At 28.3% G+C, this 19,697-nt stretch overlaps 1 protein-coding gene across 1 annotated transcript in view; it reads right to left on the minus strand.

Annotated features, from left to right (window-relative positions):
* The window catches only part of LOC107448120 (synaptotagmin-6), a 186,087-nt gene that overhangs the window by 32,882 nt on the left and 133,508 nt on the right, over positions 1-19,697 (minus strand). Inside the window, exon 6 of the mRNA XM_087151573.1 lies at positions 7,848-8,066. Coding sequence (XP_087007699.1) covers positions 7,848-8,066 — 219 coding nt within the window. The remainder of the gene's footprint in view (positions 1-7,847; positions 8,067-19,697) is intronic.

Here is a 19,697-nt window from a genome sequence, read left to right on the forward strand (position 1 = left end):
AATTTGCATAGTTGCATTTTTTTTGCAAATAAATAAAATATGCGAACAAAAAAAGGGTTCCCCAGCTCATGTTGCGTTTGTGCAAAACTTGGCAGTAACGGAAAAAGTGTATCTTTTTGAAAAAAGTGCCACGGAATCGGCACTTCAGCTAAGTCAATAATTTCTAAAGTGACAATTGCTCTGATATTTTAAAAAACATTGCTTCTATTCTAAATAATTAAGTTTTTAGAATAGATTTTTGAAATTTTATGCGTATTTTAATTTTTTTTATTTATTTAAGCTTTTAGATTATTTATGCTGTACATTATGGTCTGCATAGATATTATGGTTATGCTGTATATATTGTCTGCATTTTTTAAAAACTCGGTTGCGAGTAGTAGGGAATAGTAGATAACACTTTTTTTAAACCCAATATTTGTAAGCTCTGGCAAAATTAAAAACATGTCTGGCTTACTTCTTCTGGCTTTTTACTTAGTTATTTTGGCAGTTAGATTTTTGAAAGTTTACTTTCGGATATTAATATCTTGCCGCATTATAATTTAAACGTTTTTACTAAAATGAAATTTTTCTGAAAGAAATGAACTGCAATTATATAAATTAAATTGTATTAATGTCTTAAAATATGAAAAAGAAAAATGTGAGCTATCATAAATTCGGGGTATTAAATAATTTACATGAAATCTTTTAAAATGCAATTATAGTATAATGCAAAAAAGCGTAACACTTACTAGAACTTGAATTACTTCACTTACTAGGACTGAAACGTACTAGTTCACGGGGCAGGGAACTTCAAACATGATAATTAATTAGTTAAGACTGTATTAACTTACGATATCAGACGGAAAAACGTACTTTTTTTAAATTAATTCTTTTTTTTTGGACTGATTTCTGATCTTCAAAATTTAAAATAATTTTTTTTTTTGCACAAAATTATAAATTTTGTTTATCCAAAAATAATTCCAAAATATAATTTTTAATTATTTATTATTTTTTTAAAAAACAATTGAAAATTTTGAATTGCAAGTGTACAAATTTTTACATGATTTTAAATAATAATAGTTTAGATAGTGAAGTAAAATAAAAAATTTGAACGAAATTGGTAGAATAGCTCCTAATAAATCGAATTTTGAATATTAGATATATTTTTTATTTATATATTTTAGGTCACCCCCACGACCCATTAAGCCTAAGTCCTAAAAAGTGAAAATCCGCTCATCAGATCAAAAGTTATTAAGCGCCGTTTTTCTTTTCTTGTACTGTACATAAGCTCCAGCTCATAACTTGTAGGATAAAAAATAGTCTCTTTTAATTCAATCATATATTTTTTTTAAAAAACTTTAAAATTGAAGAAAACGTCTGGTATTTATAAAAGCACAAAGTTGAAACGACATTTGTTCAATCGTAACATTCATTTGTGATGAATGATCCCACGACGAAGATAAGAAGAACCATTAAGCCTGGGTCCTAGAAAGTGAAAATCCGATCATCAGATAAAAAGTAATTAAGGACCCTTTTTTCTTTTTCGTGTACTATACATTACAAGTTATGAGCTCCAGCTCATAACTTGTAGGATTAAAAATAGCCTTTTTTTTAATTCATTCAGATGTTTAAAAAAATTTTAAATTGAAGAAAATGTTCGATATTTATAAAAGCACAAAGTTGAAGCGACATTTGTTCAATCGTAACATTCATTCGTGATGAATGATCCCACGACGAAGATAAGGAGAACTACTTTTAGGTCAAACATTTTGCGTAATTTTGACAAATAACTTTGAGTATGAAAACACCTTTTCATTTCGCAAAGTACTTTTGCTAAAAAACATTTTCTAAAATAAAATCATATGACCTTTTTTTTTCTTAGTCACTATAGCGACGGATGAATCATTTGCGAACGACATCTGATTTTACTTGACGGATTTACATTTAGATTTTAGTTTTAAAGAATCTCTACGAATAGTTTTTTTTTTTTGGTTGCTTCTGTATTTTAAGTGGAAGCGTATGGAGATGACTCAAAAAAGTGCACCAATGCGAAAGAAGACCAAATCCCAAATATATTTCGGAATTCCAAAACGGTTCAGATGTTTTGAAAGATTTTATACATATGTATATAAAAATCATGAAGTTAAAAAAAACACATACTTATCGATTTAAATATTCGATGTTTCTATCATTTGAATGATACTTATGTATAAAAAAAGCAATGCATCTTTCGTACTAATCGGACTTTTTTTCAAACTTACGATTTCGGACAAGAAAAAGGTTTTTGTTTTTATTATTTTGAAACATATGATTTATAAATTTGCAGAATGAATGCTTTTAAAGAGAGAAGAAGATTTTGAAGCAATCCGTTCATTAATATATATATATATATATATATATATATATATATATATATATATATATATATATATATATATATATATATATATATATATATATATATATATATATATATATATATATATATATATATATATATATATATATATATACGAGTTCTTCTTTTATAATAACAACAGGTGATTAAGATTATGGTTAATTTGGTTAATTTTAAATGTAGCAAAAAGAAAATGCGTTATGTTTCCTTAGCAAACAATGCATACCATAGTACATACAAAGAACCCCACTTGTCAAATAGTCTAAAATTTTATATGTTCACATGTTCTCAACCGTTTGTAGTTTCTGCGAAACATTATTTTAATTAGTACTGCAGAGATGCCAACTGTTACTTATTCGAAAAGGAATTTTACAAAACGGTAGAGACGAAAATTTGCAGATTTTCGGTTAATTTCGCCAACTTTTTAGAAGTAGTCATAGTCATATTGTAGATAAAAACTTTTACCTTTTCACCTTGATTTGTGAAGTAACTTTCATCAGGAGTTTTGAAAACAGAAAGAAAAATAAAAGGAAAAATAATTTTGAACTGTTTGCTGCAATTGCAACGTAGTGATGTAACAGCTATTGGTGCTGAATCGCAGCACCTATAAGAAATCGGAGTTATGAACAATCAGAGAAAAGACTGCACCTCCAATCTCTTGCAGTATTATAATTTAAATTTATAAATTAAACTATAAGTATCAATAAAAGATTAAAAATAGTGAAGAATTAATTGACTTTATCTGAAATCATCTGCATCGGTAGTGGTGGAAAAGTGGGCTAGGCATCTGATTTTGGAATCTTCAATTAGCAATCCTGCTTTAAAAATATTGTTGTAGAGACTAAACTGTACCGAAGTGGTGCATCACGTAAGTCTTTGAATTATTTAGAGGTAGTGGTGAGTGGAAACTCTACAGAGCGTATTTACTAAACCAAGAATCATACATTAAGAGACTACCACTCGAAAATTTGCATCCGCTATCTGGAACAAGTTGGCTTCTCTGGTACTGAATTAAACCGTAAATTTTCAAACATATAGAATCATAATTTAACTTGTACCAGAACTTAAGGAAATAACTATTTCGTTCGTCGTAATGGAAGCCTTACTGCCCTTTCAAATAACTATTTATCTGTCAGACTTTTCATACAACTGCTCAAATTATTTACAGGTTGTGGTGGGCAATATTTATTTAATTCCAATATATTAAAATATGAATGTATTATTTTTACTGCTACCAAATAATATATTTTCTGAAATAACGAAAAGTTGATGGAGGCTATGTATGTTATAGTTTATTCAATAATGATAAGTAGTCTTTATCACAGACATGAAACTAAAAAATGGACGGTTTTTGATATACATCCATTTTAACATTCTGATGCAGATGAGAAATACATTTTGGTATTTTTTCGTTATTTATAAAAAAATATCTTAGATTGTAGGAATTATATTTGTACTAAAATATAAACCCCCCCAAAAAAGAAGTATTTTTTTTCCATTCATTTTCAAATATTTATCAATAGTTATTTTCTAAATTAAAGAAATTTCAATGATGATTATCTGTTTCTCTTTGATCTAATAAGTACGAATTGAAAAAATTATTGTTATAATGAGTCAAGTTTCTAAGATTTTACCTTTAATGCAGAAAAAGACACCGGTGTTTCACGTTGTATTTCATTATCATAAATTATTAAAATTCTAAATATATATTTTCCACTTATTTTAACTTATACAATACAAAATAATGAAAAAAGTATGAAAAATATGTTTAATAAAAATTCTGAATCAAAGGGTTAACACGATCGGTGCAGATCTCGGGCCAGCGAGTGTTGCTACTCTAATGATTATCACACACTAGTGAGAGATCAACAGCGGTCGTGCTGAAGTTCCATTTGCATGAGGGGAGCAAAATTTACACATCATAATTTACATATCATAATAAAAAGCTCTTGATAAACGTTTTAATTTCCAAAAAATTCTATAAATAACCTAAATAGTTTTATGATTCTAACATTATTCTTGAGTTACATTGGCCATTGTTCATATTATTAAATGACCATGTTTAGATAACGTTTTGGTAATATTATACGTATAAAATATCAATATCTCTGTTGGTAAGAGATTTCATTAATTGTATTAATTAATTGTATTTTGATAAACAGTTCATAAAAGGCTATTTAAAACGATATGGATAAATTAGGTTTTGTACGCATAAAAGGATTTAAAATATTAACTCCATGTCGAAGACACTCCTTTTTTTTTTGAGTTTTCCTGCCCATGAAGTCTTTTGATGGAGATGGAATAAATAAGTTTCAAACGATTCGATCGAAAGTCAATTTTCATAAGGTTTGTTTGTGACGTTCTTAAATTTTCTATGAGAGCTAAAAGCACAACAGGAGTCCTTCCTTGAATATTTAAAATGTTAGCATATTTTAAGATTTACCATCAAAATTTGATTTAAAATTATTTTGACCACCAATACTTATAAACAAATGAAAGAAATATTTAAGGCCTGATAATCGAATATTGAAATCTTTAACTTCTTTCAAAATTATACAATTTAAGATTAAATTAATTTTAATTTCGATATTACTTAAGATATTGTGAGGAGGTAAGATACTTTCGAGTCAGCATTACGTTAACCGTATCATTTTAAATTTCAATAAACTTACAAAATTTGATTTCACTATAATCGAAGATTTTTAAATCGTAATGCGATACGAAAAGATAATTTCGATCCCTAGTTGACATTCTTTAAATTTCAAAAAATTTTAATCCTTGTCATTCTTTAAACTTTAGAAATCTGCAATTCTTGCCTTTTTTTAAATTTTAGAAAAGTAAAATGTTGCAGTGGTATTTTGCTTCCAGACATGCCATTAATTGGTTCGGATTCAGCAAAATATTTGAAAAAACGGCAGAGAACTACAAACTAAAACTTGAAAATTTTAAGTTAATTTTGCCAATATTTTAAAAGCCACAACACGGCTTGACTGTAACAAAGTGGCGTGTCACATAAGCCTTTGAATTTTTCAGTAAAAACCATATAAATGGAATTAACTGAATCAAGAATCATACATTAAAAGACTACCAACACGAAAATATTTATCTGCTGTCTGGTGCAAGTTGGCATCGCTGTACTCCACCGAGGGTATTAACTACAAAACTAAGTTTCGGTAGTGTGTGGGCAACGCCAACGAGTATATCTTCTAGTTAGGCGAGTGACGTCATTTTATGTGTATGTACTCAGTAAACTTGTTGCATATTAGACCTGCATTTGCATATTAGACTTGTTGCATGTTAGACAGTAGTTGCCGTTATGTCCGAGCTGATTCTCTGATGCAAAATGTCACGTTTCTAATTTCACATTGCATTTTATTTAATTACTTTGCTGTATCGAGATGGTTTTGTACTTAATAAAAGCTGTTTAAGAACTTCATGCCTCATCTTATGGCTATCCACATTTTCTGCTTTTTCAGAAAAAAACAGCTCTTGTACACTGTATAAATTTCTCAAAAAAAAAAAATGGTTAAATAAAAATTTCTTTAATTGTTATTTTACCATATTCAAATAAAACAGTCAAATAACCATAAACTGTATTCAAATTTAAACTGTTAACTGTGAGAAAAACCGTTTATTACCTGCTTTCACCTAATATGGTTAAAGCATCAGAATTTGATTGAACCAACTAGACCCACCTAATGAAACCACCTATTTCCTTGTAGCTGGGTACATATTATGGCCAAGAGAGCTAATCTGTTAATCTCGTTAGTGTCAGAACCGGGGTTTGAATCCCAGCGTTGGAATGACATTACTTCCTCCAGTCTCTTCAACAGTTCGTGACTCTAGGCTATTAGATTAAGATACTCACATTCAATCATAGATGGCAGCACTATAAAATTGCTAAGCTATCTCCTATGCTTAGTTAAATTTCTTTCTTTACGCTTTTGAAATCATGCTAATTGTAAATGGTTGAAAAACCATATAGTTTTGTATCCATGGTTTTAATTTTTAAACCAAGTTTAATGGTTGAAAAACCGTTATAGTTTTGTAGTCAGGTTCTTTTAACAGTGTTTAAAAACCATCAAGGTAAAAAAATGTTCTTCACCTTAAATTTAACGGTTAATTTTAAACCATGGTTTAATGGTTGAAAAACCGTATAGTTTTGTATTCAGGGTTTTTTAACCACACTAGTTGTAAGCTGTTTAAAAACCATCAAGGTAAAAAAATGTTCTTCACCTTAAACTTAACGGTTAATTGGATGGAAAGACTGCTTCCGATTATTTTACCATAATTTTAGAATGAAAATTCTAACCGTGTAATATGAAATTAAGACTTTTAAGAAATAAAAAATTGAAATACTTTTAATTAAAAAATGAATTAAGAAAAAAAAAAGTAACAGTGCATCTAAGTTTGAAAACAACGACAAATATTACCAAATTCTACTCATAATCTTGTGTGAAGACTAGGCATGTTTTTGATCTAGTAACTGAATGCAATGGGGAATTTATGATAATATTTAAATCCTTGGAAAAGCAATGAAAAGTTCTGAAAGTGAGCTTGCTCGACAAGCAGCCAAACTGAATACTTATATATATTTGAAAGGAATAAATGTAAATTCTCTTTCCTCTTCGTCCTTAGCCCTTCTCATGCTCTGGAATAATTTCATGCACCCGTTGGATGATAATATTCCCCTCATTTCAAACCACAACCGCAATTCAAACGAAGAATGCTTACGTAGTTTCTTATGATGGTACGTCATCAAATTGAAATGAAATGGTTTACGTGCCTTTGGATATTGGGAGAAATTGAGTATTGCTTTTTTTTTTTTAATATTTTCTAAATAAATACATAAATTTCGAATAAATAAGATAATTTAAAAATAAAATTGACGTTAAGAAAGGTTAACAGTAAGGAATTTTTTTTTTAAATTTAAAAAGAACAACAAAAAGTGATATTTTTTTATTTAATTAACTTACCTTTTTTAATTTGATAAGAAATAAATCGAATACTTAATAACTCAACAATTAACTTTGTTAGGATTTAAAAAGAAAATTGATGTCAAGAATAACAGTAAGGAAATTCTTTTTAATTTAATAAGAATAACAATAAAAAAATTTGCTTTAGTTAAAAAATAAAAGTTTTTTTTTAAAAAAAAAAAAACGGTTTGGCATTTTAGAGAGCCGCCACTCCTGATAAATTTCCTGAGATTTCCAAGAGTTAAATTCAAGAAATTTCTAATTTTCGTTAATTGTGTTAATGTTAACGCAATTTTTTATTAGGTTGAGTCAAAAGTAATTTATCCCATTATCTGTCCTTCACAGTTGAATTTTTAGAGAATTTTTTTTAAATTACACAGACCTAAATTTATTGAAAAAAATTAGTTGACATAATATTTTGCTCTTGTTCCTGGTTCTAAAAAGTTTCGTTAAGTTATCTTAGCTCAAAGGTTTTTATATTTAGTAAGACAAACCTGTGGAACACCCAAAATGTCCATAGTGTACTCTACATCGTGGTTGATATCGCAGAGCTCAGGAAGTCCGCGAACTAAAACCTGCCCGATCAGATCGTGCCTGGAGAATCGATCGAAATCATACACTGAGAACTGGATCGTCCTCGATCTGAGCTGTTCATAGGGAACTCCAAATACGAATGTCTCATTAAAAGTGGGATTGAGATTCCTTCTATGAACCTGTAAAAATATGTAAGAAAGAATGATTAATACGAATAAAATAGGAATTGCTAGGAAGTATTAGCTAAAATGGTACAATATTTAAAAAAGAAGTATACAAAATTAAATAGTCAAATACTTGCAAAATTTACTTTGTAGTTATTTACCGTTTTTTTTAAATTATTTTAGCTTGTCCGGAGCAGTTGGCATCTCTGTATTATAGATGCTAACCCGTTCGTTGTACGATAACCGGGTAATAATAATTCCTATTTATTTTATGTAATGCAGTGTGCAAAAAAGAAAAAAAATTAAATAAATAAATGAAAGGACAACCCTGGGTAGCTTTTGCATACCTGCCAACTTTTAATCCCTTCCATTATGAGTTTTCCTAGTGGTATTAAAATAGAATTAAAATTTCAATTTTAAGCAAAAAATATAAGTTGTATTTGAAACAACTTAAGCAGACGAACATGATAGTAGCACATATTAAAATATATGCTTAATTTTTATAAGAATAGTGGTGATCAAAATCATTTAAAAATTAAGTTTATAAAAGAATAAAATAGAATATATTTACTACCACTTTTAATATAAAAATAAAATTTTACGCCAAATGCGTAAAAGTTGGCAGATATGCTTTTGATTTAATGATCGAATCTTCACGATTTAAAACTCAATCCTAATGATTCAAGGGAGTGACTTCAAACATGCTAATTAACTAGAGCAGACGATATTTTAAGTTGCAAAATCAGACACATAAACGTACTTTCCCTGAATAATCATGATTTTTTTCCCAACGGTTTCTGACCCCCAAAATATAGGGGTAGACCAGGGACTAATATAGGGGAGACGCAATCTGGCAAATATGGGCACAGTTTGGTCAGGAGTGGTTGGAAGTTTGGAAACCTTAATGTTAGTTTTATTTTTTGAGTATTTCATCGTATCTCGAGAATTTTTTAAAATTACTTAAATTTCTTTGCACACAATTGAAAGTTCGTTTATTCAAAAACACGTTTTTTTTTTTTCAAAACGATATTTTTTTTAAGGTTAGGCGGGTATGAGGATCCTCTGTAATTTTGAGAAAAATATCTCTAATATACATATGGTAAGAATTTTAATGAAATGAGTGAACCATTGAACTGACTATTATTTTGTATTCTTCTACTTCCACACTGAGTATTAAGACATAAATACTTTCATTATATCTTAGTATCAAAGGACAAAAATCATTGAATAATCTTCGAAATAAGGCTATTTTCTTAAATTTTGACCGCCAAAATTTATCTGCAACAACAGTATTACCACAAAGTTGTATATTTCAGTGAATACATTCCAATGAGTAAAACATAAAAGAAAAGAAAATAAAGAAAGATATCCTCGGTGTACAGTTGGCGAGACTAAAAAATGCTATTTTTAGTAAAAATATGCTGATTTTTTCAATTTATTTTTAAATCATACCTCTGGGGGAACAGATCCAGAGGTTTCCTTGTCTTCTAGATTGGTTCAAAATTACAAGGCTACAGAGTTGAACATTAGTAGTCGTAAACCCAAAATTGGGTCGGCTGTTCAACGACGGTTATAAAATACTAAATAAAAATTTATTTTTAAAAAGGCCACGATGGCTCAGGGGATAGATCGTTCGCCTTCCAATGAGGTGAACCAGGGCTCGATCCCGGCTATAGCTGGTCGATACGAATTCCGCATCCGGCTTGCACCGACCACAGTGCTGACGTGAAATATCCTCAGTGGTAGACGGATCATGGGTTAGAGTCCCCTTGCCGTTAGGCTAACCTTGGGAGGTTCTCGTGTTCTTCCTCTCCATGTAACAGAAATGCGAGTTAGTTCCATCAAAAAGTCCTCCACGAAGGCAAATTTCTCCCAATACTTCATCCAGGAGTTCCCTTGTCTTCTGGATTGGGTTCAAAATTACAATGCTACGGATTTGAACATTAGTAGTCGTAAACCCAAAAATTGGGTCGGCTGTTCAACGACGCTTATAATATAAAATAAAAAATTTATTTTTTAAAATTCGAACTAAATACAAATGATGGAAAACAGAAATAAAAGAAGAGTCCTATCTAATGAAGAAAAATATCAAATCCATTAAGAAATAACCTAGTTTTACTTTACTATAACGATGTTTTTTAGAAAACGGAACAAAAAAACATAAATATATGCTTGTGCATTCTTAAAACAAAAACACGTCAAAAATACTAATTACACAATGAGGGCAAGATTTTAATCTCATAGTTGCCTAAAATTAATATCAATTTAGTATCGCTTCTCGAAAAACACTGGCGCAATTATCCATGCAACAAAAGTTTGGAGTGGACCTCTCTGATGAGCATTATTTCCTCATCATCATTAATCAAAAGACCTCCTCACGCGCATGTTTGAGTAACAAAAGAGTTTTGCACTTGGATACGATGAAGGTCCTAAGTGCCAGGTGCTTTTTTTTTTAAATCCTTTTCTTTTCACAAAATTTTAATCCTTTTTTATCCCGCTAAGTGACTTAAAGATTATTTAAGATAAATGAAAGATTCTGAAAGGATAATAGAAAAAAAGCTGATTAGGAAAATTAATTGTTGTGGCAAATTAATTGCATATCGAAAAGTACAACTTTGAAATTTATAAAACTATTAATTTTCCTCAAAACATTTTTAAAACTTTTATATTTCATTAAATTAATCTTTACACTTTCAGATCGTAACGTTTTTAAAAGTATGGTAGGACATAACTTTTATAAAAATAACAAATAGATGTCGTAGGAAATTTTTAAATGAAGTTTGTCAGGGATTTGTTGATTTAAAAAACCAACAAATCGCCGGCAAACTTTACGAAAATTTTAATTTCCCGCGAAATTTATTTGTTATTTACCTATTGAATTATATAAAAAATTCAATTATTATTATCACTGGTTTTGTAGCCTTTTACTTGCCAAGGCAATTTTATTTTTTGTAAAAATTTACGAAATTTAAATAAAAAATTTTTTTTAAATTATAAGAAAAAAACAATGTTAAAAAAATATTTTCATTAACCTTTGTGGAACAGTAGAGTTCAGCTTTAAATTTCTGTCAGACAACTCATTAGCAACTTCGACCTCAGTTAGTGTATTTTAATTGAAGAGGCAAACTTAAACAACAGAGAGGCTATGTTGCTAAAAAAATAGTAGTAGCTAAAAATCGACGTACGTTTAGAAGCAAATAGTTTCACATTTCTAATGATTTGTAAAATTTTTAGATTAAGTGTTGCCAGACTAGGAACACTGCACCGGAAAGAGTTCCCACGTTTTCTGCTTGAAACATTTAAAATTTTTAAAATTTCAATCAATAGCAAATACAATACCTACACATAAAATTTTTAAATAATAAAAATCATAACTTTAATAAGTATATTTTCTCAGTAGCATCAGTTAAATGTGAGTGATATTTACCAACATTCACGATATAATGCAGTACCTTTATGAAATTTATTTTCGTCTTATAAGTTTATTATAGGGTTGATTGATCATAATTAAACTAATAAGAGGCAATCATTAAAACTGTTATTCCCTTACTGATTGATCTGGGCTAAACTTTAAAGCAGAATACTGTAATGCAAATTTTTGCTTGCACTGTAAGAAATTCCGGATCAAATTACATCCGTAAATTCCAATTTACCCTTAAATCCATTTTACCACAAATTCATTTTTCCCGTAATAAAATATACCGTAATTTTACAGTAATATTTACTTAATTCAAGTGATTCAGTGATTTTGAGTTAATTACTACTGTGAAAATTACAGTATATCAGATTTTGTGTTCCATGTTCCAAAAAATGGATTTTACGGTAAAAAGTAACGGCAAACTGCGTGCCTGTACTTTTACCGTAATATGGACCGGAAAATTTTACAGAATATCTCATTATATATCGTATAATATTTATAAATTATATAGAATTTATACATTGTACTATATTATTTTTTTAAAATTAAACTCGAAAACAGCTAATGCTCCAACTGTTGCAAAATGTTTTTATGTTACATATAATTTCTAGTGCAATATTTTTACACGCCGAATTTTGTCTAGTCAGAAGATATAATTCGAAAATTCTTTCTATTCATAAAAAAACAAAGCAACTTAAACAGAGAATAACTCGGTACTAGTTAGAAATCGAATCCAAAACATTTTTGTCAAATCAATCCAGGGATTTTACTGAGAATTAATTAGTTAGTTATTTTTAGAACAAAACACGAGTAGAAAAAGCGGGTAAATAAAAGAGCAATTAATCTATTCAAAGAATAGCACGCGAACCAAAACTGCTTGATTCAAACGAGATTGCCCGGGTATATTTCGAAATTATTATTATGCATTCACTAAATAAAGCACACGCTCATTTTGTGACGTAATTTGAAGATCGTGCCGCTGCAAAATTAACGATTGAAAATGGAATACACGTTCAAGCACCGTGCTAGTTTATAATGCATCAACTAATTTTGGGTGCTATTTTTATTTGCGAACAAAGCTATGCTTGATGGAGCGACAAAGAAAAATAAATATTTTTGGTGTGTAAAAACAATTTCTTTATTGTCGCTTTTAGTACCAGCTACGCAAGGGAAACACGCAAAATTCTAAATTAAAAGTTCTACATCGTGGCATGGAACGGAATTCCGTGCCAAACAAAAAATAACGTCTGATTATAATAAGCAATTTTTCTCATATCAATATACTCTACCTTTTCAATCCTTTTTATTTCATACATAGTAACCTACCTTATATTTCTGGGATAATTCGAATTAGAAGCTTTTATGATAAAAGCTACATTTAGGGTTCTTGTTTATTACTCTAACCAGTGCCAAAATTTCTAAATATAAATGTATATTTTCGAAAATTATTTAAATGTTTATTTCCTTTTCTAGTTGTATGGAATATTTATACCACTGGACAGTCATAAAATGAAAAAATAAGGCTGAAATTATAGGACCTAAATTAGATAATAGGATTATTTTTATTACGTCAAAATCAGTATGCGTAGCAAAATCTTTCATTTAAAACAGCTTACCATTTCGTGCTACTGTTCATTTAATTATGTTTTATTTACTTCGTTATTGTTTTTATGTAAAAATGAAGAACAACGATTGCATTAACCTATTTATGCCTTGCTTCTTTTTAATCTCTTCGAGACGGGAGAGTCAAACATGCATTTTCAGGGTGGCGACAATCCCGGCAAAAAAAGATAAAACTAGTAGCCTAACTATTTTTATTGCAGTTTATTTGTGAACGGGGTAATAAAAATTCTCTTTATTAATATTACCAAGACTTAGTTCAAATTAAAAATTATATAGTTGCATTTTTAAGAATCATAGATTGGGTGTATTAGATTTAAAGTGAAAGCAAAACTAAGGTTGTCGAATTAGCCATGCCAAAAAAGCTACTACTTTTAAGCTTCCCCCCATCCTGTTTCTGATTCCATACGAATATATTTATGATTCGCCCGTCCATAAAAAGGTTAACAGAAAAATTTGTTTTCCTAAAAAAAGGCGTAGCACAAGCTTTCACCTTTTAATAAATAAGATAGTTTTAGACTTTTTAAAAAATAAGATAGCTCTGTCTACTACATTAAGAAGAATTATGGTCAAAACTACCAGAATACAGTAAAATGTATCGTGTTTCTGACTTTCTGGGAACACCAAAAAGATGGGTAATTTTTACCGAATCGTTTTGGTAAACTTTACAATAAAATATGGTTTTTTAATTTCGTAAACGTAGTAAAATTTGGTAATTTTATCATAATACCTATGAGCATAGCATAAAAATAATTTATTCGATTAAGTTTACTTTTCAGTTTTGTATTTTTAACTAAATGCGTGGTAATAAGAAATATAAGTTAGAAAACCAGTATTTTTGGTAAACCTTTACCATGTACGAAAAATTTACCGAATGAATGATTTATATAGTGTATCATTGAACGAAGTTACAGTTTCCTTAACCAGATATATCATTACCATACAGAATGATAATTTTTACAAATTTCTTTCCTGTGCATGACACATTAAATATATAATATTTACTGAGATTTGATATAACACTAGTAATTTTTTAAAAAAATAATGTGGTAGGTAACAGAAAAATATCTGCTTGATATTTGATACCACATTTTTAAGCGGAGCACACTAGTGGGTTATGCTTCAAATTTAGAGTGAATCAATACATTTCTCCTAGAAAATGACGATGAATTTAATGAAGTAAAAACGAGACTCAAATTGCAAAAATAAATTAGCAATCGCAAATAAATCATTACAAGACAACCTAGTTTATTTTAGCTCATTTTTAAAGACGTATTCATCAAGGTTAAACTACCCATGTAATTTTTTTTTAAAAGTAAAATGTCAGTAACTTAATTATTTTATTCTTAATATTTATAATGGAGAAACAAGGCATGCATGTTCAACATCATTTATTAACACTATAATTATCGATAATTTGTTCTGAAATTATAAAACTGTAATACTATTTTAAAACTAATATCGTATTAAAATATGGTACACAGTAAAAATATGGTACTATAAATATGATTTAGTAAAAATTATGAATATAGTTTAAGCGTTAATTCCTAACCACTTTTTTCATCAAGATACTTTTTTCAAATCATTACAAAATGTTGTTTTTTAACAACATGGTTACAAATTACAAATGGTTACAGGTTAAAAAAAATTTTTTTACAAATTAGTGCTACAAAAAAATAAAAAAAATTTGTTTCTAGGAAACAAAAGAAAAAAAATTGCACAAAATAGGAAATTACTCACGAATTGAAATAAATATACCATAAAAAGAAGGGGTTTTTTTCAAAAAAAAGAAAAGTAAAATTCTTGTAATTTTTAAAAGTTTTCTCTAACTTCCGATTCAGAATGAAAATCAACAGAATTATTGGAACATTTGAAATAGTTATATATTTCTGTTGATAGTTCAAAATAAAAAAGTTGCTCGAATCAAATAATTTATTCAGCCTGGAAAAGTTGTTAAGATAGCAAATGTGCAAGTTTCCTCTCATTTTCCCCTTACCACCGAAGCCCGACTGGAAAGGTCCAGCAATTATTTACCACTTACTAAGAGGATGGTGCTTAGTATTTTTCAGGGTAAAACTTTCTTAATCAATGTCAGATTTAAAATCTATTCATACTCTACTACAAATCTTGGGAAAAACAAATAATTTGTTTTAATATGCAGATTTTATACATAAAATATTTTTTGAAAAAATGAAAAGGAATTTTATAATACCGCGTTTAATACTGTTAGACCAGTCATGTCAAAGATACGGCCCGCGGGCCACATCCGACCCCCGATCGCGATGTGTCACAGAAAGAAGAATTGTGTTTTTTAGAGCTTTTCGACTTCACTCGATTCCTCGACGGAAGTTCTAAAATGTGCATACTACATTTATAAGTAATTTCAAGGGCAGCGCGTGCCTAGACAAGCGAGAGAGATAGACAGTAATGCCATTTCTTAGCAACAAGCGGAATCTTCGACTGGAATATACTTAGCAGCACAACTACGGATGGCGCTCCTGCCATGGCTGGCTAACATTCGGGAGTTGTAACTAAATTAAAACAGAAAGCATCAGGGAATTTTGTGGGATTTCCCTAAAAATGGACCATGCCATGCAACCTATAATTAAAATAGTAAATTCTATAAGGAGCAGAGGACTAAATCACCGACAGTTCAGGCAGTTTTTACAAGATTTGGACGAAAATTTTTTTGATGTCCCTAATTTCACCGAAGTTCGTTGGCTCAGTCGAGGAGTAGTTTTAGAAAGATTTTTTCCATTACGTAACCCTATTCAAGCTTTCATGTTAGAAAAAGGTAACCCAATTGATTATGACAATGACTGGTGGATTGATTGTGCCTTTTTGGTAGACATGAATTAACACTTGACTGATCTGAATGTAAAATCTGATTGTCACTCAAATGTATTCATGTATTCAAGCCTTTGAAACAAAGTTAAGGCTGTGGGAAAATCATGTAAAATCAAACTTTGGATCATTTACCTCATTTAAAATCATGTGGCACAGTAAACTACAAAGAAATTGGATCAATATTCTCAACCTTTGCAAAATCTTATCACGGAATTCAACACTCGTTTTGAAGACTTCCACAAAATGAATGAAGCGGAATTCCCAATTTTCAACAATCCATTCGATTTTGAAGCTTCACAGACACCAGTTCATTTGCAAATGGAGTTGATAAATCTTCAATCGAACAGTATTTTGAAAGAAAAATTTGAAGAGGTTAACGCTCTTACATTTTATGCACAATATTTCAAGAGTTTGGATAACTACCCAGAATTAAAAAAGCATGCAGCACGCATTCTGTGCCTGTTTGGTAGCACTTATTTATGGGAGCAGATGTTTTCCGTCATGAAAATAAATAAGAACAAACATCGCGCAAGACTTACGAATGAACATCCCCAATCAATTCTTAAAATAATTATAACAAATATGAAACCGGACATCAATGAGCTTGTCAAAAACAAGGAAAGTCAGGTATCTGGATCCTCGAGCTCAAAATAATAACCATCTTTTATAACTTTGATATGATTTTTAACAACCGTATATTATAAACTATGTAATTAGATAAAGAAAATTTTATAATAATTCAGTAAATTTTTTTTATTTGCATCTGGCCCGCCTACATATTCTAATTTTAATATATGGCCCTCTGCAAAATTGAGTTTGACACCTCTGTGTTAGACATTTTCTAAAAAGTGTTATAAGTGAACAACTATGCTGGTGTGTATAATGTGCTGGTTTGCGGAACAAAGTAATGGGTAACAGTATTTTGTTATGGATGTTTGAAACATGGTCATAAATAAATGCAAAATTTATCGACGTATCTAGCTGTTATAGGTCTGTATAACATTAGATGTTTATAGTTATATGTAGTTACAGATGTCTATTTAACACTTACAGACATTTCTAGCTGTTAAGTAAAAGAGATAGCAATAACGACCAATGTCAATAGATATATGTATATATAATATTTAAATAACAGTTATAGAAGTTTGCAATCGGTATAAATATGTAGTTATAATTATAGAAATTATTAGTTATAAATATAGAAATCTACATAATAGCCATATGGGGTTAAAGATGTCTAATTATGGAGTTAAAAAGTCATAATTTTGTCAAATATTAAAAATTATAGTAAAAATGTCATAATTATGGGGTTAAAAATGTCTAAAATAGATACAGACATTTATAACTACAAATGTCTATATCTATTTTAGACATTTTTAACCCCATAATTTCTGTAAATAATTGTTTATTTTACCAAAAATGTGTTACATAGCCTCATAAAGAACTAATATTTCGAATATTGAACTAATATTCTATTAATAACTAAAATTTAATTATTAATAGAATTTCTATTAATAATTATTTGAAACCATTGAGTTCGTAAAAAAGCTTAAAAAGTTTGTTGATGAAAAATAATAATAAATGAATACAATAAAATTGCTCGTAAAACTTTTACCAGCATAACTTTACGAATCCTTAACAATTCTATGATTTCTTTTTATATTCTAGACTTGCAAAAAGTAATAATCGAATGTAAGATAGCATCTCCAATTTCTCACAAAGGGAAAAATAATGATTTGTAAACATATATGTTGCTGTAGTTTTTCTTTTTTTTATTTTAAATTTTACTTTGTGAACTCTTAGGAAAGATATCAATTTGAAACTAAATATGTTTTTAAGGCAATTTGAAACCATTTCTAGATATGGCTTATCTTGAAATTTAATATAAATCATATAAAACGCTTATGTTTCTTATATTGTGTAACAAAATAACGTTATAATAATTTATAAAACGTACAATTTTTTTAAAAGGAAGAAAAACTTCAAATATAAGTGTATTTTCTTCAATGTACAGTTATTTTCAATTTGAACATGGGAGGGGAAAAAATAATTTCTTTCGCCAAAACGTTTTGTTCTTACAGTTTGGAATATTTGAAAAGCAATTTCCTTTTGCACGTTTCTGGAAAGAACCCTGAAGTGATGAGGCAGATGGAATTTCGAATTTCTTTTTGCAAGTGTATGAAAAATAGAAATTTTTGGAAAAAGATGCACAAAAGTTGATGTATTGTGGGAATTTTGTAAGCTTTCAGTCGTTTTTGAAGATAAGTTTTTTTCATATCTAACATAATATTATTAAAAAAATATTAGATTATTGAATTACAAAAAATTCAAAGCAAATATTCATACATTCTGTTTTTGTTTTTCAATTCTCAAATTATTTGAGTATATTGAATTTATTTAAAGCTTTTATTGCAGTTTAGTTTTGGAAGCAAGACCCCTGTCATTAAACTTAAAAAATAATATTAACCCTTTAATGGGCCCTTTATTTCTAGTGAAGGTAAATTAAAGTATTTTTGGAATTGAAATTGTTTTAAGGAAAGTAACTGATATAAAAAAAAAACTCATTTAGTTTATAAAAATGCCATTTTTTTGGTGGTAAATATATTTAACATCACCTATTAGGAACTTACTGACTTTCATTTTTCTTTATTTATAAAATAAATTCCTTACATGATACAAACTTCAAAAGGAATTACGTATTTTATAACTTTTATACGTTTTTAAAAGTGACAAATGGTTACCAATTTTATTCAAACTCACTTCAAGAAAGCTGAAGTTATTGAAAAATGGAAACCTTACTTAAAAGTGGTAAAACGCGGTGGTAAGTATACTTAGCACGGTCTTCAAAAGGGTTAACGGTTAAAATGTAAACTTAAAAATGACCGTCGATCGCTCGGCTAGCGAAACAAAGAAAACAAGGAAAAAAGTATATTTTAAAAGAAAAAAATATTAAAAGTTTAAAAAGTTAGGAAACAAAATAACGAAAAGATATATAATCTCATTGTCAGCTCGCACGATTATATCTGCACATTTGAGTGCTTTCTAATATTTCAATAATATAGCCGAAATATATCACTACAATAGTGAAAGGATCAATAAAAAAATTTGAAAAAATAAAGCATATCGAGCAGAGAACACACAAAAAATATGAAATAAAATATATATATATATATATATATATATATATATATATATATATATATATATATATATATATATATATATATATATATATAAGTTCAAAATGAAGAATAAAACAAAGAAAAATTATAGACATATGAAAAAAAGGGGGTGGGAAATAATAAGTAAAAAAACAACAAACAAAATTTTATTTAAAAAAAAAAAAGAAAAAAAAAAAAAAGTGAAATGATATTAAAAAACCGGAAAAAAAGCCGGAAAAAAAAAGATATAATCTTTTCTTCAGCCCACACGATTATATCCGCAAAACAGAGTGCTTTCTGATATTGTATCAATAAAGCCAAAGCAAATATATATATATATATATATATATATATATATTTTATATATATATATATATATATATATATATATATATATATATATTTTATATATATATATATATATATATATATATATATATATATATATATATATATATATATATATATATATATATATATATATATATATATATATATATATATATATATATATTTTATATATATATATATATATATATATATATATATATATATATATATATATATATATATATATATATATATATATATATATATATA

Source organism: Parasteatoda tepidariorum, chromosome 9 (genome assembly GCF_982258835.1).
Source record: "Parasteatoda tepidariorum strain Cologne lab strain chromosome 9, Ptep-v5.0, whole genome shotgun sequence".
Lineage (NCBI taxonomy): Eukaryota > Metazoa > Arthropoda > Arachnida > Araneae > Theridiidae > Parasteatoda > Parasteatoda tepidariorum.